Consider the following 21,695-nt stretch of genomic DNA (forward strand, 5'->3'; position numbering starts at 1 on the left):
ACACACAATAATCTTTACTAAAGAATTTAAATAATTAGCCCAAGTAAAGATGAAAAATCAAAGGGGCTTTATTTAGGTTGTGTTAAAGCATCTAAGAATCTCTCTCTCCCTTCATAATGTTTGCAATCCAATGACTCCCCTTTGGATGTGTCATTTCTCCAGGTTAGATTATCATAATGCTACAAACACAACTCACACTAGCACATGCAAGTAGATGTTTATATTTATTACTGCTCCTGACATTTGACCACTTGCACAAATAGGAGTGGAAGGAACAAAAGGTTAAGTGAAAAGGTCAAGTGAAACAACCAAAAAATTCAAAACAGATTCTGACCATAAAATATGTATGTTCCTGGAAACACAAAAAGAATCCAGAAGTACAAAATCTTTTACTTGGGGATTTTCTAGATTGATTGTTATTTAGGAAACTCAATATGAGATTCATCCCAGTGAGTTTTTACCAGCTCAAAGCTGGCCTTCTAGCTAAGTCAGCTCACCCAGAATTGACTCCTCTCACCTATATTAAATATCTATGTAAAAACATGATGAACTGTCCTCTGCCAGAGACTATTCTGTATTGTCCACAGGGAAAGCTTACATTAACGCACTCAGATTTGGGTTTTTTTTCTGGCTATTAAAGCAAAATCCATATGTAGTTATGAGTTACAATATTACCCCTGCATTTTTTATGAAACTCAGTAATCTCTGATACACCATACTTACAGCCATATAAATTTCTCACCAAAATATTCCATAATATGGCAGGGATTTTGACATGGTTGTCTTACAGTAGCAATGAGGGAGAAACTGAATGCTGGCACACTTCAACTAGTAAATGAGGCATTTAGGCTGTTTTTATTTAAAAAAAAAAAAGAAACATCAAAACAAAACAAAAAAAAAACCCCACTCAGTGCTTTAAAAATTGAGCCCAATGCTCAAAAGACAATTCCATAATGCCTGGTCTACTTGAAATGTACATCTGCTGTCAGCCAAAGGCATTTTGAAAACTGAGGACAAGAGTTCAGCCCATTGCACTGAAGCAAAAAAAAAACCAGGAAAAATTCTACCACCTTTTCTGTATTTTTCATGTATGATTTGTTGCTCAGAGCATGTAAATGTTGAAACTCAAGAATGTCCATTCAATTGTGTTTTAATTGCACTGCTGGTTTTTTTGACTCAGTCACTATTACGTTGTGGTCTCATTTTTACCATCACCAGCACCCCTATGCTCCATCTCCACTGCACATCGAGCACTGCAACTTTGGGCACATATGTCTTTACAACCATACATTTAGCAAAGTCTCATTAAGTACAGATTTCACTTCCCTGTTTCTGTCCAGTTGGTCACAGGTGCAGTGTGGATTTTGTCAACAGACTCCAGCAGCTTTCACCATTGCAATATTTTTGTACCAAATTGGAGGCGTATCTCTTGGCCTCCTGATAGGTACTGGAGTGTGATGTCTCTTTTGCTGTTGACAGGAAGATCTTGGTGGTAGTGAAATGCAAGACAGGCTTCTTTTAAGTGTCAGGAAAGTGCTGGATTATAATTCTTTACTGTTCTTCAGAGTGAGGCCTTGGAGGAGGTGTAAAGGGATCAGGTTGCTGCTGATCATCCCTCTGAAGGCATCAGAGCAGGCTGTAGCAAATGCTATGCTGACAGCTGGGACCTTGAGGAAGCTGCTGTCTCTTTGGTGCAGCACAAAAGGTCTCAGGAAATGGTAAGAGACATACAGCTGCACCTCCATAAAGGATGCTGGGGGTCCCTGCGGCAGCTGGCAGCACCACCTCTCTGGCTCAGAGTTTCTAAAAACAGTCCCAAATATTTTATTTGAAAAAGCAGAAAAGGTCTACAATGCAGACCTGCAGCAGTCCACCCGGGACACCTGAACATCCCAGCCTTTTACACTCACTGCACTGCTTGAATTCAAACCTGCTCACGCTGGCATCAGGGAAAAGGTAGTGAGAGAGGAATAAAAACTGTGTTCAAATACATTTTAGTTCAAATACAACACATAGGTGTTCAAATACATTTTAGTTAGAGCATATAAAGGGTTCATATTTTAAGCTCTAGTGCTCCACTAACTTGACCCGCTGAAGATGTGGCTTGCATATTTTCCACTGACATGGACTACTCTCCTTGAAGTGGGCTCTGAAAAATGCACTGCTTCAAAATGCGCCACATTCACGGCTGACCATGGCAGAGGTGGTAAAGATGAGCAAGACTGCCCCCACTGCTCCTGTGTTTAGTTCCCAGAACACAGCAGTAGGTGGAGACTTAGTCTGGCTCTCCTCATGGATGAAAATTTCCCATAATTGAAATACAAAAATTAGAGAACACTGCTAATCCTCAACAACAACAACAACAAAACCCAAAACAAAGTAGTGTGAAATGAATAGCACCAAGGGTGTTAAGGCCCAGGTATACATTCTATAAAAGCGAAAACTGCAGCACCTAGATTCAAACAAAAATGTCATTCCTGTGCTAACTGAGTGCAGTGCTGAGATTGCATCCTGACACTGAGCACAGCATTTTTACAGAGAAGCTAACTGGAAGCACAAAAATACAAAAATAGATGAGAAGTTCAGTGGTTAGTAAGAGACTGGTTATGATCACAGCACCATTCCCTTGAAGTCAGTTAATCCCCTGAAGACAAAGAGAATTTGGCTGTTGTCGTCAGTCGAAGAAAGACTGGACATTAACAGGAGACTGCACATCACTATTAAGCTTGGATTTCCAAAAATACTAAAATATTCTCTTTGCAGAGAAATTAATTGCACATTTTACCACCAGAGCAAAATTAGAGTAGGTAGTCATACAGTCATATGTCATATAGTGTGTAAGGCACTTGTGTTCAGTGTTCTGGGAGATTAAGGGTAAATTATGAAACTTCAGAAGGGGCTATGTACTTCCTTGCACGATTGTTTCTGTCAGTAGCTCCACAACACACGACAGTATACAGCAGAGGACTTGATTCCACTGTCATCTGCTTGAATATGCAGATACCAAAGAGAGTTGTGCTTGCTTCACTGAAGGCAGAATTCAGCCCTTTGTCAGAAGCAGGAAATTTTGATATGCACTTCCAGACACACGCTAAGCCTAAAGATAATACAGTGGACAAGCTGACTGGCAGATACAGAGTTTTTGCTATGTGGATTAGAGGTCATGGATGCATTTTACCAGTCTGCAAACTAGACTTCGGTATCAAATGAGGAAAAATAAAAACAAAAGAACAAAAAACATCTCGCAGTAAGAGTATTTTACCAGAATCCTTATATACTATCACTGCTGTATTACTGTTGCCAAGTTGAATTCTAGATTTCCAGTTCAGCAACCCAGCTGAACACCTGTCAAAATAATCAGAGCTTTGTTTCTTTAGTACTGGCCTCTGAACAGCCTTCAGGACAAAATGACATTACTGAGATTAGCACCTTGGCAATTATTTAGAGAAACAGTTGAAAGTTCTTCAAATAGAAGTGGTGGTTCAGGAAAGAAGACAAGACCTTTACAGTAAACTTGGTTCTTCAAAAAAAGTAATTACATTAAAAATATATAATCCATGACAGAACATTCTGTTTTACCCTTGTCATGGGAAATTTAAAAAAAAAATCTATGGGGCCAAATTCTGCACTGAATTAAGTGGGAGTTTTTTGAAGTACCACCTGGAAATCCTATTTTATGGCCACTGTAATCAGTAAGATTTTTATTACTATTATTTCATGGATTTGGATTTCATCTAACAAACAGTGCATCATTTGTACTATAATAAATACATGTATTAAAGAACCACTTATGTGTCAACAACGTATACTCTCTTTTCATACTACATCAATTAGCATGACCAAAACTGGCCATAACTACACCCAGTATTGATTGCGCTTCAAAGTTGGGTTTGTTTTTCGACAATACTGGATCATTTCAGGATCAAGGTTTAACCAGCTGTTTTGCAGAGACCGTTCTACAGTTGGAGAAACCACTGCAGGAAGCAGCTCTTCACGTCTTACTGCCACATATGTTGAGGCTGTACTTCTCTCAGCCGCCTTCAGGAGAGGAGTTACTGTAACACTGGGTACAGTCAAGCTCCGTTCCAGACATCCATCCGGACTACTGAGGACTGCATCTGTTTGACATTTGACAAGTGGTTTCATCTTCTCTTTCTTCTGACACATGAGCAAAATGCACACAGAAATAACAGCAACAATGAGTAGCACAGACACCAGGACCAGGGGGATAATGATGTACCAAGGGTTGCTGCTTTCACCTGCCTGCTCTCTGGGACTGCTGGCATTAACCTGGGTTGTGGTCTTAGTCCCCGCAGATCCACTTGTTCCCGCTGCCAGACTTAGCGATAGCCCTTCCTCATGTAGATTTCTCCAGCGATTCTGCCCTGGCCACATGGTTGGTCCAGTCCTCTGTGGTGCTACTGTAGGCTCTTCATTCTGAGAGGAGGCTAGTACCTCATCCTTTGAGGTAGTGTGAATCTTTAAAGTGGTAGTGCTGGTTATGGAAGGCACTTCGGTTGTAAAATTTGGCACAAGTGAAGAACTGTATGGCACGATGGAATACTGAAAACAGCCAACAGCAGGCTGCACAGAATCTGCCCTGAGTATAAACGTGAATGAGTCATTTAACAGATCAATACCTGTCATATTCGTATCTATGTCCAGAAGCACAACACCACTATCAATGTCAGCCTGGGTGAATGTCTGAACATCTTCGAACGCTGCATCATTCACGAACCTTTTCTTTACAATCCTTCCGTGAGATGGAGGCACTATCACTTCAAATCTAGGATTACTGTTTGTCAAATTAGCTAGCTCAGAAGCATCCAGGTCACTGCTTCTGAATTTATAAGCTGCTTGATTTGAAATCTGCATGTCAGGTACAACTTGTACTAAAGGCTTCACTGTGATGTTCAGCACTTGTCCTGTTAGATTGCCCTCTGCAGTGAAGAGCATAAACTCTAGTACTTCTTTGGATGCAGTGAGATTTGTTAGGTGGTAAGACAGCCTTCCCGAGTACAAATCTGCCTGCTGAAATCTAGTAACTTGCTCATTTCCCATCCTCAGGTGCCCGTATTTGAGCGGCTGAGTTATTTCATATGTTATATTAGTGCTTTTTCCATTTGTGACAGCTGAAAGCTGCACATTAGTAATAACAACAGATGTCTGGCCCTGTGGAAGTGCAACATTGGTAAGGTTGACCAAGACAAGAGCAATTGGTATGACTTCAAGACTGAATAGTTTGTATAAAGGGCGATGTTTACCATCAGTCACACTGAAATAAAACACCCCAGAAGATGAACTTCCATCCTGTACAAACCAAACTTTACCACTGTCAACATCAGCTTGTGTGAAATCCTTTATAGAGACACTGAGATTGCTTTTCATTGCTAAATAACCATTATTGGGGTTGCTAACAATGGTGTATTTGAGCTCAGCTGGGACGTTATCTAGGTCTTCAACTTTCAGATTCTCTGGCCCCAGCACTGACATATCTCCCTGTAGGACTTTCAAGTGCAGCCTTTTAGTCTTCAGTTCTGGAGCTTGGTCATTCACTGGAACAACAGTGATATTAAACATCTCCTCTAAAACTTCACTATGGGGCTTTGTTGCAGACTTGCTCTTTAGGTTTAACCAAACAGCAAAAGTGAAATTGTCATTAAGCGATTCAGAATTATCATGTAAATACAGAATTCCAAATTTGTTCAGTATGTATTGGGAGAAGTTGGGCTTTTCTTTGGTAATGTTTCTTTCTCCAATAACAATCACGCCATGGTGGGGTAAAGATACAACTTGATACCAGACTTCATACATGGATCGCTGTTCCTCAGGTAGCTTAATCAATAGATTTGAAGCATCTAGATTTGTTTTGTTGATTAATATTCTACCTCCTTCCTGGACTATGGCACCTAGTAGGAAGGAAAAGAGAATCTTACAAATGGATTATTTTATACTTGCGATGTTTCAGAAATCAGATATCAAACACTGATGATGCTCAGAAAAGTCCCTCCATGGTACCCTTGATTTCTGTATGTCATGGCTAAAAAATATTAGCAGTATTTTAAAAATATAGTCACACATAAGAGACAAGATTTTCTATTGATGCATATATTAACATTAAAGAAGTAGCAGTATCTCAAAGCTTCTGACAGTGTTTCCACCTACCATTACATAAAATGGAAACAATCAAACACACGTAGTAAATCTAATTTTTAAAGATGCAGTGATGTCATTTTCCAAGCTACTATCTACACTACACTCGGTGACAAAAGTATTCTGGTTATTTGTCACTGAAAATAAAATAGCCTTTGTTTTTCACATTTGTTCATTGGAACCCTGACAGACCGTAACAACTTGGAGCCCAAACAGTATAGCATCTTTACCTGTATTTGCCAGAAGACGACTGTTCTGATCATGCTTGGTAATTTCATATGAAATGACAATATGGAACACTTGGAGGTCCAGAGCTGACGGTGGTGAGAAGACAGTAAATGTAAAGAAATCTTCTGCACTCCAGCCAGTTGACTTGGCATGTAAGTGCTCATACATGATCACACCTTCATCCACCTGTTTAGGGCAAAGAAAAGCCATAGGTATAAGAGGAGAATAATTTTAAACATACAAGTGTAAAGAGAGAAAAAAAAATATCTTAAGAACATTGTTCAAGAGAGGCTTTTGTATCTTAGTCTGTGCACAGTGTATACGTTATTTACATTGAGATTATCTTGCATTTCACTTTCTCTGAAGATGGACAAGCATACTTGAAGGTAGGTGAAATATTAATGGGCATGAATGCTTAACAAAGGCCTTATATGAGGAACAGAGATACAAAACATTGAGAAACTTATCTCAAACTAGCAATGGTAATGGTGAACAGAAGCTCAGCTGGACTGTATCTTTAGTGAACCGAAGTATCATATGTCTAGGGTTTTTTCTTTATAAGGATATCAGTGAGGCTGGACTTGTCCTGAAAAAGCACATGAAAGATTGAAGGCTTGAAAAGGACTTTGATGAGGTGTTTCATGGTGAATAGCAAAAGACACTTCATAAGGGACTACAAAAACTAAAAGAAAGTGCAGTGACCATTGAAATATACTCTCGTTTATAACCAAAACGTTGATGGGAAGATTTAGTGGAAAATTTCTACACCACAGCAAGAAGAGTATTCTCAAGAGACAGGAAGGAGCTTGGCTTGCCCTACACTTGCTTTTACTGACCCTGCAGATCATACTCAAGAGAATCCTATCAGTTCCACCATGAGGATTTAAGCTTCAAAGCAGAATATTGCAGTAAATCCTCAGAGAAACACATCTTTATACAAGAAAGAATCATTTATTTCTTTAGGCCTCAAAGCAAAAGGCACTATTTTCAGACTAGGATTCTCATCAGCTGGAACTACACTTGAACTTTAAGATCAATACCATAACACATCAAAACTGCAATACCTAATAAGCACAACACTAGAACGCTTACTAAATCTCATCCAGTAGATTCAGCATCTGGTCTGCTTGATAATTCATTCACTGATCTGGAGAAAAGACAGCTACACCTATTAAATCCTTGACAACTTCCTAGGCAACTATTGACCTGGCTTGCATGTGTTAGTTTATAATTACCAAAGAGATCCCTGCCTGAGACATTGCTGGTTCCAAGTTTACTGTTAGTAACATACTCTACATAGCTTGCAAAGACCCTGAAGGAACTCATTAGCACACACTCCCATCACATATGCTTGAAAGGTGTGAAAAAAGGAAACAAAAAAAACTCCTGCTGCTATTACAGATGAAGTACTTTAGCACTACAGAATCTGAGCTGTGACTACAGAGTGTGCTAATCCCAAAACTATGGCTGTCACTGAGATCCCTAGGGAAAATAGGGCTTTCGGGGTCACTTTTCTCAGCAGCTTCAAAACCATCCCATCTTATTGTTTAAAAAATTCAGACTGATGTAATAAAATGCTATATGCACATCTGCAGGTTTATGCTTTCCCTATACTGATTTAATTCTTAATGACTATTATAGGACAAAATAAACAAAACTGATAATGAAAGAATATATTCATTCCAGATAACTTTCCAAAGCATGCTTCTAGGACTTCAAGTTGGAGAAAGTAAATTTTTGTAAGAAAAACAGGCATAATATGCACCCTTTAAACTCAACGGTGTTTAGTACCAATCTTACTAAGGTTATCTTTTTTTAATTGCAAGCCCATGCTAATATCTGGGCTAAGAAGATAATGGAACTGGGAAGGATTCCTGTGTTTACCTCTGTAATGACTTTAAAGATAATGAAGAAATTGTGGCTTGCTGCAAGATGAAAATACTTCTAAGACACCACAGAAAGTACTGGCAGAAAAAAAATGAAAAACCAAAACAAACTGCATGTTGAAAATCTCTGTGTTATTCAAGTGTGTTTCACACGCAACTAATTTTCTTACATTGGCTGAACAACTGTCCGTGAAAAAATTTCTTGGAATGCGAGAGTAATTTCAATTCTTTTTTTTTTCTTTTTTTTTTTCCTTTGGCAACAAAGCAATAAACCACAGGGTACAGGAAAGAGTTCAGCATCATAGGAAAAGTGCTAACTCCTTTCATAAGGTTCCTGCACAGTACTTTTCAGAAGTGAAGTTTCAAGTTCCATAATACAGAATTAAGTCAATGAAAATCCAAAGAACTAAACTAACACAAAATATTTTAATTTCAAATCAGATTTACAAGCTTTATACAATTCATCTCCCTCATAATGTAAGACAAAACTCATAATATAATGGGATTAGAACATAGTTTTAAAAGAAACATTCTGTGTTCATCTTTATAAATAAAGTTCAAGTGGAGATTCATTCTAACACATCCTTGGTCAGGTTGTTTCAAAGTTTGACGATAACGAATAAAAATGTCAGCTTTTCCCCAGATTCTGTTGGTCAAGTTCCAATTTCTGGCCAATAGATTTTCTCATTCCTTCATACATTAAATCAAACAGTCATTTAAAAAATCTGTAAGTGTAGATTAAGTACAAGTTATCTCTTAATTTATCCTTCACCAAAGTCAGGAGATTGAGTTCCTTTTATCTCCCCTGCTTACATTTTTGGATAATAACTTAATGCACACACAGAGTACACAGTTATATTCAGATTCTGCACACAGATATAAGTCATTCCTTTTCAGTTGCAAGGGAATCTTTTCCACCAGGTTACATGAGCTGCCACATTTTAGTCATCCAAGTATGAGACCCTGTATCACAGTTAAGATTCTTTAAACACTTAATTTCACAGCCAATCAAGTCAATAAAAGTTCTGCTGGGGACACTCATGAGGACTGTGTACAGCTGAAATGAATCTGATACTTGGACTTTACATAGAGCAAAAAGCTACTCCTTCTGCCAAAAACTAAAGGCTTCCAACCTCGGACTGCTGGTTAATGGCATCAGAACAGCTCTTCTTGAAAAATACTGTTACAAGCGAAACAGTGGAGATTGCCAAGACCCTGCTAAGTATCCAAGCAGAGGGGAACAAAGGCTCCTCTTGCGTTCATTACTAGATGCCAGATATTCAATGACACAGCAAATCTGAGTGATTGCACTGATGGGTCGCCTGGTTACTTAACAGATATAAAGGATCAGATAAAGAACAAGCAACTGAGATGCCCTTTGAAGTAAAAATCTACCACTGAACTAGTCATTACAAAGTAAATGCTTACCATAGACTGCGTAAAACTGAGGATTTCCTGAGTGGTATTATCAGAATTGACTGTGATCAGCCTTCCAAGTTTTGGGGAAGTTACAATCATAAAAGTTATAGTTCTGTTTCCTGCATTGGTCACATCATTGGTTACAGCTCTCAGATCATGTCGTGAAATAGGTTTCCTGGAACCTAAAAAATTTAAATTATAAGTAACATATATTTGCAATAGCAATCTTCTCCAAAGCGTAAGTTTTATATGCACAACTCATCCTCTCATGTAGGTATTCTACTTAATGTTTTAGCAACATTTTGTAAGATCAGCAGGTTACCCTTTTTCTAGTTATACTCTAGTTACAACTATTCCACAGCTTTTTTAATCAAAAAGCCCACCAAGTAGGATGTACCTTTGCTTTACAGCAATGAAAAAAAGTGCGGTTCTCTTCAGCACATGTAATCACTAAATACTAGTTTCTGCAAAAACAACCCAAAATAAAGAGTGGAGCATGTGTAAGAAGCCCTGTTCTTATATTACATATCTAGAACTGAATTCAAACTTCAGCTGAAGTCACTACTGTTATATGTTTTCGATAATCCCAGTTGCTCACAGAAGGCCAGGTGGTTTGGTAGGATGAAGCCTTAACACAGCAAAGTTTCTCATGATGAACACACAAACCAAAATCGATTATTACTAGCAGCTTGCATGACACTTTATCGAGATGAAAGATTATTTTCATTAAATGAAATTTAAAAATAAATACTGGATTAAACCAATTAGGAAGAGCATCTTGCAGCAGAAATAATGGCCTGAACTGAAATAATGTATTAAGACAGACAGAGACTGAGGGGTAACAAAATCCTTTTAATACATAGCACCACGCTGAACAGTGCCTTCTGGCTTAAATATTAAAAAGATTATAGAGACCCTTCTGGCATTTAGTCAAACCAAGACAATTTTTGACATATCTGTGACAAAAATAAACCTAGTAATTTCCTAAAAGAAAAAAAAAATATTTGGCTTCCTTTCGATGCACTGTTTCATGGTACACACTCAGCAAACTAAATCTCATGTCTAATGATACTTTTAGAGGAGCAATAGGTTCCCATAATCCTATTCCCCCTGCACCAACTTCTGCCTCCATTTTTACATTTTCTTTTTTTTTCTTGAGCAATAAGCAATAAGCTTTTACAGGCATCAACACATAATTTCAGATACTAGCAGTATGTATCCTTGAAGTCTGAATTATCAATCCTTCTTCAACAGAGCATAATATCTATATTGGAACAACACAAAACAACATGTTCCTGCTATAATATTCAGAAGAAAAAATATGGTATGCAAACTGAAGAATGTCAATGTTTTGTGAGCCATTAGTAACATCAAGATTCTGCCTCCTTACATGTAGCTGTGCCCTGGTTCAAACCATGCCTACTTTGAAATAGAGTTGTTATGACGAAACAAGATCTGTAGCTCTGCCTGTTCTCGTTTTACCTTATCATGCCTCTCTGTCTCCATACTGCTTTGAAAAGCAGAGCAGTTCCTCCAGTCTAGAAAAATTCTCCCACACTATATCTAATTCAAGAAGTCTCCCTCCTCTTCCTCTCTCTTCTCTTCCCTTTTTTGCGTGACAGGCAGAGGGAAGCACGACCTTGTGCTATGCATACAGCAGATGTGGTCAGGAATGTACAACTCAGAGCAACAGCTAATTAGACCATGCATATCTGCAAACACAGTTATTTCTCAATAACCTCCTACTTATGCAAATCAGGCCTCTTTGCGTTAACAGAGTAAGACAGAGTAATTCTCAAACATGGTCACACTCTAGTGACAGAAGTTACCACTCCAATTTTTCATAACCATACCAGGTTATCCCACCACCACCATCACAGCACAGGGACATGGGGACAGAGGATGCATGCCACAAAGCCCCCATTTGTTCCTAATAGACCTGATCTCACTCACAGCAGAGACCGAAATATGGTCTAGGGTCACAGATAATAAAGTCTCCCATGCTTTCCTGTAAAACAGGATCCTCCCCTAAACATAATCTTCTCCTTCACCCACTTCTGTCCTGAGACTCGAGAACCTTTCCCAGCACCCGCAGTAGTTCTGCTCCGGAATGACACCACAACAGGGCGAGGAACATTATTTGCCAGCAAACAGCCTGGGTGAAGGAACAGGAAGTGAGAACAGTCTGCTTCTTCCCTGAAAGCAGAGGGATCGCAAAATCAACCCTATCCAAACACAGGGGAAAGGAACAGAGATAGGGGAGGAAGACACACAAACAAGGATGGATGATGCAGAGCACAGAATCATAGAATCATAGAATGGTTTGGGTTGGAAGGGACCTTTAAAGGTCAGCTAGTCCAACCCCCCTGCAAGAAGCAGGGACATCTCCAAACAGATCAGGTTGCTCAGAGCACCATCCAACCTGGCCTTGAACTCTTCCAGGAATGGGGAATCCACCACCTCTCTGGGAAACCTGTTCCAGTGTTCCACCACTCTCATCGTAAAAAAATTTTTCCCAACGTCTGGTCTGAATCTACCTCCCTCTATTTTAAAACCATTACCTCTTGTCCTATCACAACAGGTCCTGCTAAAGAGTTCCTCCTCATCTTTCTTATAAGGCCCCTTTAGGTACTGGAAGGCCACCATAAGATCTCCCTAGATCCTTCTTTTCTCTAGGCTGAACAGCCCCAACTCTCTCAGCTTGTCCTCACAGGAGAGGTGCTCCAGCCCTCTTATCATCTTCATGGCCCTCCTCTGGACCCTCTCCAACTGGTCCATGTCCTTCTTATGCTGGGGGCTCCAGAACTGGATGCAGTACTCCAGGTGGGGTCTCACCAGGGCAGAGTAGAGGGGGAGAATCACTTCCCTCAACCTGCTGGCCATGCTCCTCTTGAAGCAGCACAGGATGTGGTTGGCCTTCTGGGCTGCAAGGGCGCATTGCCGGCTCATGTTGACCTTCTCGTCCACCAGCACTCCCAAGTCCCTCCCCTCAGGGCTGGTCTCGATCCATTCTCTGCCCAGCCTGTATTTGTGCCTGGGATTGCCACGACCCAGGTCCAGGACCTTGCACTTGGCCTGGTTGAACTTCATGAGTTCATGAACTTCATGAGAGGTGGGGCCCACCTCTCCAGCCTGTCAAGGCCCCTCTGGATGGCATCCCTCCCTTCCAGCGTGTCGACAGTACCACACAGCTTGGTGTCATCGGCAAGGGTGCACTCTATCCCACTGTCCATGTCACTGACAAAGAGGCTGAACAGGGCCAATACCGACCCCTGACGAATGCCACTTGTCACTGGCCTCTACCTGGCCATTGAGCTGTTGACCACCACTCTTTCAGTATGGCCATCCAGCCAGCTCCTTACCCACCAAGTAGTCTGCCCGTCACATCCATGTCTCTCCAGTTTAGAGAGAAGTATGCCATGTGGGATAGTGCAAAATGCTTACCCCATCATAGAAGGCCACCAAACTGGTCAGGCACGATCTGCCCTTAGTGAAACCATGTTGGCTGTCACCAATCACCTCCTCATTTTCCATGTGCCTTAGCATGGTTTCCAGGAGAATCTGCTCCATGACCTTGCCAGGTACAGAGGTGAGGCTGACAGGCCTGTAGCTCCCTGGATCTTAGTTGCTTCCCTTTTTAAAAATGGGCGTTATGTTACCCCTCTTCCAGTCAGTGGGGACCTCACCAGACTACCACAACTTCTCAAATACGATGGACAGTGGCTTGGCAACTTCACCTGCCAGTTCCCTCAGGACCAAAGGGTGCATCTTATCAGGTCCCATGAACCTGTGCACCTTTAGGTTCCTTAGATGGTATCATACTTGCTTCTCTCCTACGGTGGACAGCTCTTCATTCTCTCAGTCCCTGCTTTTGCCTTCTGTGACTTGGGCAATGTGGCTAGAGCCCTCACTGGCAAAGACTGAGGCAAAAAAGTCATTGAGTACCTCAGCATTCTCCATGTCCCGGGTAACCAGATCTCCTGTATCCTTATGGAGAGGGCCCACATTCTCTCTGGTCTTCTTTTTGCCCTGACATACCTAAAGAAGCTTTTCTTGTTGCCCTTGATGTCCCTGGACGCATTTAACTGTCAGGGCTTTAGCCTTCCTTACCTGATCCCTGGCTGCTCGGACAATCTCTCTGTCATCTTCCCAGGCTACCTGTCCTTGCTTCCACCCTCTGTAGGCTTCCCCAGAACAGGGTCAAGCTAATCCGTACAAGTAGAATGCAACAGCACAAGGCCGTTATCAATACCTAATAATTTTGGTATCCATTTTTACTGCCTATATTTAAGATTTGGAAAGTGCTTTGGCATGAGCAATCTGCCTACCACTGCTAAACAGTTATGAATCATCTCATCTACTGACTGCTTAGACAGCTCTGCTTCTGAACACCTACAAGTCAGGCTGCATCCTTCTCAAAGACCAACTCAGCTCATTCCTTCTTTGAGCAACTGCTTCCCTGAAGAGAGCAAATCCTCACACTGTAGATATCTAACATACAAAAAAACCTCTGGTATCTAGCAGTCAGTTTACTGAGCACACTGAATAAAACAAGCTTCTGTTGAACAAATTTTGTAAACAAACCTGGTATATCCAACACAAAAGAAGATAGCAGTACATGCTCTTATAAAATTGCAGAACAATATGCCTGAGAGAATAGTTTATATCCAGTCACAAAGACATTATAAATTCTTCCCGATATATGCAATTTTCACCTCCCTAGAGAGAAAGGTCTTCAAGTTGTCCCAACTTTTCCTGCAGTGCTATAAAATATAACAGGACCCTGCCTACTGTTTTTATGTGTATAAACTACTTGGCATCATCACTGTTGTAACAGTCATTTCATGATGAGCAAGTATAGCCGAAATCCATACAGCTCCAGAATGTCCTTAAAAAGTATCATAAAGAGAACAGGTGGAAAAGCTATTAATGGTATTTAACACCAAAAAGGAATTTTGCTAACCCAAAGTAAGCAAGAATTTGGAAAAAACTGTAGGATTCGATGAATTATAGCTTGCAGTGCTGAAAGAAATATTGTATTTTCCAAACTAAAGAACTGACAGATAGTTTAGAGACTTTGCCTATCACACATACTTTCCTTACAACTATCTTTGGCTTAAGATAGAATTCCTATAAATCCGTGTGCCTGAGGAAACCTTACACACCAAAACCACAGATTAATAAGCTTTGTAAGTGGATTTATATGAATCCCATTTATATCGACTGAATTAGAAGATCATACTGCTACAATCTCGGTTTTTGTTGCCTATGTTTAAGTGGCTTTTGTTGCAAGTCTTTGTTTATGCAGCTTATATTCAAGAAGTTTAAGAAAATAAAGTGCTCCTCTTAGGTATCACATTAATAAATCAAGATACAGACTAATACCTGTAGAGCTTTACCAATTCTCAATCTCTCTCTGGTTGTACGGATCATGTTCAGAGCAAAAATAAGGTAGCACAAACAAAAGTGTGATGCAAGACCTTGCTAGGAGAAGACTAATATTCACTTTCTCCTTCAATGCTGCAATTAATGTTAGATTACTAACTCAATGAGGGATTACTCTTGTCAGTGCAAAGCAGTAAATGGCTTTGGTGATGGCTCATAACACATCAACTCCTGCAGGAGTAGGATTTCATTAAAAAAATACTCAGCTGCTGATTCAACTAGTTCTAAATGCACAAATACAAATCAAAGTTTTCAGTCCCTCTGATTCATCAGTGAGTCTGTACTGCTGTCTGTAACTCAGCTCAAACAATAGGGCAGCAAAGTAGCAATCTAGTGAGCTTATGTGTGCGATTCAGAACCCCATGGACACAAGCTTCACTCTGCTGTTACCCGGCAAAATCACAACCAGCTAAGACACCTCTAAATATATGAACACAGAGCTTTTAAACAAATCTGAATGGAGAATTGTTGAGAGCTTAGGTAGAGTTACAGGTTATAAGCACAGTGTAATTGTCACACTATGCTTATATATTTCACTTCCAGTTTCCACGACTCCAAGCACATGTGCATGTAAAAAAGTTAAAGACTATAAAATAAAGCAATATATTGTTTGAGAAAACATAACTGTTCTTCTTTTAAAAATCAGACAGATGGATGTTCCCACATACATTTTTTTAGCCGATTAGCTATCTGACAAATAACTATATATTATGCAATTTTTTCAAGTAGAAGAAATAACTATAATCTTTAAAAACAGACCTGGAAAGACTCTGAGTCCTTTGTTCACTTCAAGGTTAATGATTAGTGTTTGAGCTGTGATGCTAAAAGTCCGTCGAGGTGCAAAGTTCAAACCATCTGTTACCTGAAAGTTGAAGCCTCCAGACATTGCTCCTGTAAAAAACAAAAATGTATTACTCTATTTGTCATCCAAAACATACAAACATACACTGAACAACTTTTGCTCTTGACTACAGTAAAATACATCCAAAGGCATTCTGAAGCAATTTTTGATCAGTACCTTTTATCTTAATTAGAATTAAATAAATTAATAATGCAGAAAACATCTTCCCAATGAAGAACTACGGGCTGTTGCTTACACTGAAGTCCAGACATCCCTTACATGTAAATTAGCAGAGTGCCCCTTCCTTTTTTTCTTCACTGACCCCAGCAGAGCTGCAACAAAGTTAAACTTGGGGAGACAATGACTCCCAAATTTCCTCCTCCTTTTATATTTCAGGAGGGACGAACGCACTCAAGCTGTCACATTTTGGCAAAGAAGGTGTCTGGGGAGAAAAGCAACCAGAACATTCTTTCATTTTGATTTACATTTAAAGGACTGAATCAACTCTCAGGTTGTTTCCTTCGCCTCTTCGCTCCACTTCAGCTTTGCTGAAGAGCATATGTTGTCACAGCTTAAAGTATTTCAGGGGTTATGTGTACTCATAATAAATGCACTTTTTTTTTTTCTTTAATCTTAGGATCTGTATGTACTTTGGCACAAGTGATAGCAAAATACCTCCAGGAGTCTGAGTGGATTCCTGTAAAAACACATCTCTTGGAACTGACTTACCGAGGTGTACAGAGCTTCCTAAATCTTTCTTTAAGTAGAGGCTCCACAGATCGTTTAATTAGGTTGAAAGAGAAAATGAAAAATTGAGACACTAACTGTTGCAAACAGCTACCATTGCTCTTCTACTTATTTTACCCAAATTAGCCATGAGATCTTGCTACATAAATATATATCCTGACAGGATGTCATGTACTTTCACCTAAAGATCAGCACTCCTTGTTAACTATAAATTAACATATCAGAAGAATCAAACGTGGGTTCTGAGATTATAGTTAACAACTACCGTAGGCAACGCTCTTATATCTAGCCAGGCACCTAAGCAGCTATGGAAGATCAGGTCATATTGTTTTTATTTTAGAAGCTTCTATTCTCTGATGTTTTCTCTTTATAAAAATGCACAAGTAGTTGCACATTTGAAAAAGCATTGAGGAGTCTACTATTTGCCTCCGGTTGTGAAAAAAGGGCCTACTTAGCCTCACTTGCTTTTTTGGCTAATACAGGTCAACTGCCCGATTGACACAGACTTTTTGTCACTGGCAGAGTCAGGAACAGAACTAAATCCTGACATGCTTTTTGCGTAGAGCATGTATTATTTTATTGCAATTAATTTTTAAAGGCATATCTGATCAGAGGTGATAAAAAGATACAAAAAAGAGGATTGTAAAAACTGTACTGAAAAGACACAGAGACTTCAGAACCAACAAGAGTTCAATTCAGTACTGCCCTAAGAAAAACACCAGCAGTGTTTAAGTGCAGACCTCACACTGCCGAAGTGGGATGGGAACACCCTGGAGTGAAGCAAGGGTGGAAAAGGGAAGGAATTCTCACTGAAAAGGAGTACAGAAAACGAAAGGTATGTTCTAGTTTTGCGTTTATGCTGGTGACAGGACAATCAGGGATTACACACAAAACAAACAGAAAATTTAATGGGAAAACATGAGAACAAAGAGGGAGATTTGCAACTCACAGCACAGAACAAGCAGCATAATGTAACTCACAAGACTGAGCAAGGATGAAGGGAAAATTTTGTGAAGTCTAATGTTAGAGGCATAATAGCAAAGTACAGTAGTAATTTCTCTGGCAGTACAAAAGACTCTGAGGATGGAGAGTCACTGTCATGTACAGATGTAAAAGATCTGTGGTGCCATGAGGAGCAGCCAGGGAATGGAAGAGCTGCCTCAGCCAAGAAGATGCTGCTCTTCCTCTTGGAAAGGGTTGGAGTGAGTAGGAAGAGTAGATGTCAGGCTGTGGAGAACATGAAGTGGAGGTACCTCCCAGGAGGAGCTAAAGAAGGTAGCACACACTAGAAGACTAAAGACAAGGGACAGAGCAGCTGAAGAGAAAAGGGGTAAAAAGCCAAATGACAGCAACCAGATATGGAAAAGCCCCAGGAAAAGGCTGGGAGCAAGAAGATGAGAATAACAAGTACATGTCTAGCAACGGTCCAAGATGAAGGAGGAAAGAAAATCATAGACTGAGAAAGAAGAAGCAGCAAAATGTCCAAAGTACTTTCTGAAACATTGGAGGCCATGGGGCTGAAGATGGCAGAGCCAGAGCAGCTGCAAAAGCTGACACACGACCTGGGCAATTTTACATTTCAAATTTACTGTACAACCCACACTCCCACTCACTGGAAAATAAAATTGTTTGTTCCTTTTACTTTTACTAATCACTTCCCAAGGCTACATTTGCCTTTTCTGGAACACAGAATGGATTCATTTCCTCACACTGAGACCACCACTATCCTACCATCATAGCTGTTTTTACATGTCAAAGTCTTCTTCGGAACAATTTAAACATCTTGGTTCACTTTTGCCATGCCCTTGACCTTTCATTTCCTGACCAAATTATTTGAGCAAGATATCTACAGCTCACAAGCAGCTGCTTGTAAAGCAATTTCAGCAACACATACGCACTCTGCAAGACGCTGCACTGGAAATCAGAGCACCTTAACCTGCATCAAGCCTCATGAAGACACAACACAGATCTGGAGTGACACTGCACCCAAGAGAGGGCTGAAAATAATTCCAGCCTATCTCAGGGTTGGCAAGAGAGTGCTCTACCTTGTCCATCTCCTTCCCCTAAACTGGTTTCTTCCTCCTTTAGCATCTCCTTTCTTCTTTCAGCTGAAGTAACCTAACAATAGAGCTGAGGCAGGAGAAAAGCAGCTATCACCCTCTAAAAGTGCCAACTCTTCCACTGGCTGGAACCCCACTGGGATCTTCATTCCTGTGGCTTCCCAGCACTGCCACTCAAGGATGAATGGAGTTGCCTTGACTTATTTTTTTATTGCCCACATATTGTCTCTATAGCAGCAGGAGAAATAACCCAATCTCTAGCTCTGGCCACTGGCAGAAAAGAGTCAATGGTTAAAACCTAATTCCTTCACAGCCTGAAGGAGAGGCTGACATCACTCAGATGACCCATAACTTGATAGCCCAGAGCTGCTCAGGAACACAACTATGCTGTGGCAGCTACTTGAGAGATTGTTGGTCCATGACTAACTCTGCACTGTAGCAAGACAGAAAGGCTTCAGGAGATTCTTAGTTATAATGGTCAAAAAAACCGCATTTTATATATTCCCCTACCGCAAACCTGCATTCAGAAAGAAGGCTGCTACCAACTGAACCACTAATAGACTAACGTTTCTTGGTGAGCACATATTTAAGTAGTCATCAAACCCTTTCCTGTTTAGTTTGTGAGATCATGTATCACATAACTGGCGCTCTGAGACTTTTGTTACATTACAAGGCGCTCTTCAAAGGATTACAAACACAAATATACTGAACAGGAGCAGTATTTTGGTAACAGAGGTGGTGTTTTTGAAACCACATACCATTGTGTACAAATACCAGCTGCCCTTCAATTATATGAGCCTGAGTAAAACTAAGGATGCTCTTGTTTGGAGAAGACTTCAGAGCCAAGTGCCCATTGCTAGGTGGAGTAACAGAATATATCAGTTCTGATGGTGAGGAATCCTTGTCTTCTGCACAGAGGTCATCAATAGTTATTTCTGTGACTGAACCCACCCAGACCTAGAAAAGCAAAATTAAAAAAAAATAGTAATAATAAAGAAAATGTATACAAAATAAAATCAAAGTAAAAGAAACCTTCAAAGAAAAAGAAAGAATAAAGATTTGTGCTGTGCAACACTAGCAGCTATGACAGGTTTCCTTACTGTCCATTCAAATCTCTGATCATGGACTGGAATAGTTAACATTGGCAAAAGGTTTTCAAAAAACAGGACTATGAAATAATACAAAACACACCCTACATAACTTTGAGCTTTAGATAGCTGCAGCACGAGTACTCTATTTGTCAGGCACTATCCAAACTCTTGCAAACGTAACAACACTATATTTTGATAACTGAGCCAAGGAGCTCCTTTCCAACACATACAGATGAATATTAGTGTCATGTACTTCACAGCGGCAAGGCATTCAATATGCTTTACTTTCACTAGCAGAAAAGAAAAAACAGCCTGGGGATAGAATAATCTTGAATACAAAAGGAACACTTCTTGTAGCTGCATTATTTCCTTCTAACAACTGCACTTAAAGCCTTTTTTAGTGCACAAAAAAACCGCACAGAAGTACTCAGTCTAGTGGGAGACTAAGGAATCAACACCTCCAACAGCTGCTGAGCACTTTGCAAGGTCATGCTTCCAGACAAAATAGCTAACTAGTATTTGAAAAGATGGCATAAAACCCATTACTTAACTCTAGTAAATCTAAATCCTTTTTTTTTTTTTTTGCTTATGATATGCAGAAACTGCAAGCTCCTTCTTTCAAGCAGAAAAGACTGCTATCTGAGTTTCATCTATATCTCACTGGATAATTTCTTGTTTGGAAACAATAAATAACAGCCCATTTTACTCTTAATCTTTGCTGTATTTATTTGGAGTTACAGAATAATATATGGTTATCTCGATATAAATTAATATTACTAAATATTCAACACATCAATACCAATTCTTTCCATGCAGAGTTTACATATTGTACAATCTTAAGAGTCTGAGCCTTTAAAAACCTCAGCTTGAGCTTCAAAATACATACTGCATCATCCCTTCCTGTTGTCCTAGGGTCTTAGCATGCTTAACAAATATCTGGTAATAACATCACACCAAATGGTTGAAGAGGAAACTTGACAAAGGGCATGTTACCTCTGCCAAAACAAAATAAAACAAAAAAATCAGCAGTCACAGATTTTTTTCCCCTAAGTATTAATTTTACTTTTTTTTTGTAAATGGAAGAAAACATTTTAAAGCCACTAGGATTTTTGTCATGACATTTCAGTAGAGGAAAGATTTCAGACTACATGGTGTCACAAAATAAGAGCCATGGAAAAAGAGATACTAAGATGAAATTGTATGTGTTATCTAATTAGGAAAATAGTTTCAAAAAGAAGTTGTGTTACATTTTATAATAGAAAATATCTTGCAACCAGGAAATAGCTATTTTCTCCCTTGAAATACGTATTTCTCTGTAATATTATTACTACTATCAAAGTTCAATAAAAGACACCACTTGTGAAAATACAGGACAATAACTAACAGCTCAGGCTGACTTACTGAGCAGCACCAAATAAGCACATCAGTGTCACCGGTTTTGAACTGAGATCCTTTAACTCACCTCAGTAGCACCTCATTCAGATTATTCTACAAGTCACATACAGAATATGCAAAAACACAAGAAAGGACTATGCAAACAGATTATTACAAATGACTCGCTAAATGTCCAAAAGTTTCAGAATTTATTCTCTTACTAAAGGAAAAAAAAATTTCTTTTTTTCTGTAAAGACAGTCTTTATTTTTATTGTTCCAGCACATTAACACACTATGCTTTTTAAAGTATTGTACATGCTGAGGTGCTCCACGACCTGCAACACAATCCTTGAGGATCCAAGAACTGAAAAGGGCTGTAGGGAAGCGGACACTTAGAATACTGCAAATACTGTACCAGGGGTTTATTTTCCACATCTGGGATCAAGTCCTC

At 39.7% G+C, this 21,695-nt stretch overlaps 1 protein-coding gene across 1 annotated transcript in view; it reads right to left on the minus strand.

The window, feature by feature from the left end:
• Positions 1 to 2,731: 2,731 nt before the first annotated feature.
• The window catches only part of LOC104481597 (chondroitin sulfate proteoglycan 4-like), a 41,166-nt gene continuing 22,202 nt past the window's right edge, over positions 2,732 to 21,695 (minus strand). The window contains exons 6-10 of the mRNA XM_086771241.1: positions 19,538 to 19,736; positions 15,891 to 16,022; positions 9,696 to 9,868; positions 6,384 to 6,567; positions 2,732 to 5,909 (exon numbers count right to left, since the gene is read on the minus strand). Coding sequence (XP_086627367.1) covers positions 3,856 to 5,909; positions 6,384 to 6,567; positions 9,696 to 9,868; positions 15,891 to 16,022; positions 19,538 to 19,736 — 2,742 coding nt within the window. The 3' untranslated portion in view covers positions 2,732 to 3,855. The remainder of the gene's footprint in view (positions 5,910 to 6,383; positions 6,568 to 9,695; positions 9,869 to 15,890; positions 16,023 to 19,537; positions 19,737 to 21,695) is intronic.

The sequence above is a fragment of the Chlamydotis macqueenii genome, chromosome Z (genome assembly GCF_036417535.1).
Source record: "Chlamydotis macqueenii isolate bChlMac1 chromosome Z, bChlMac1.mat, whole genome shotgun sequence".
In the NCBI taxonomy this organism is placed as follows: Eukaryota; Metazoa; Chordata; class Aves; order Otidiformes; family Otididae; genus Chlamydotis; species Chlamydotis macqueenii.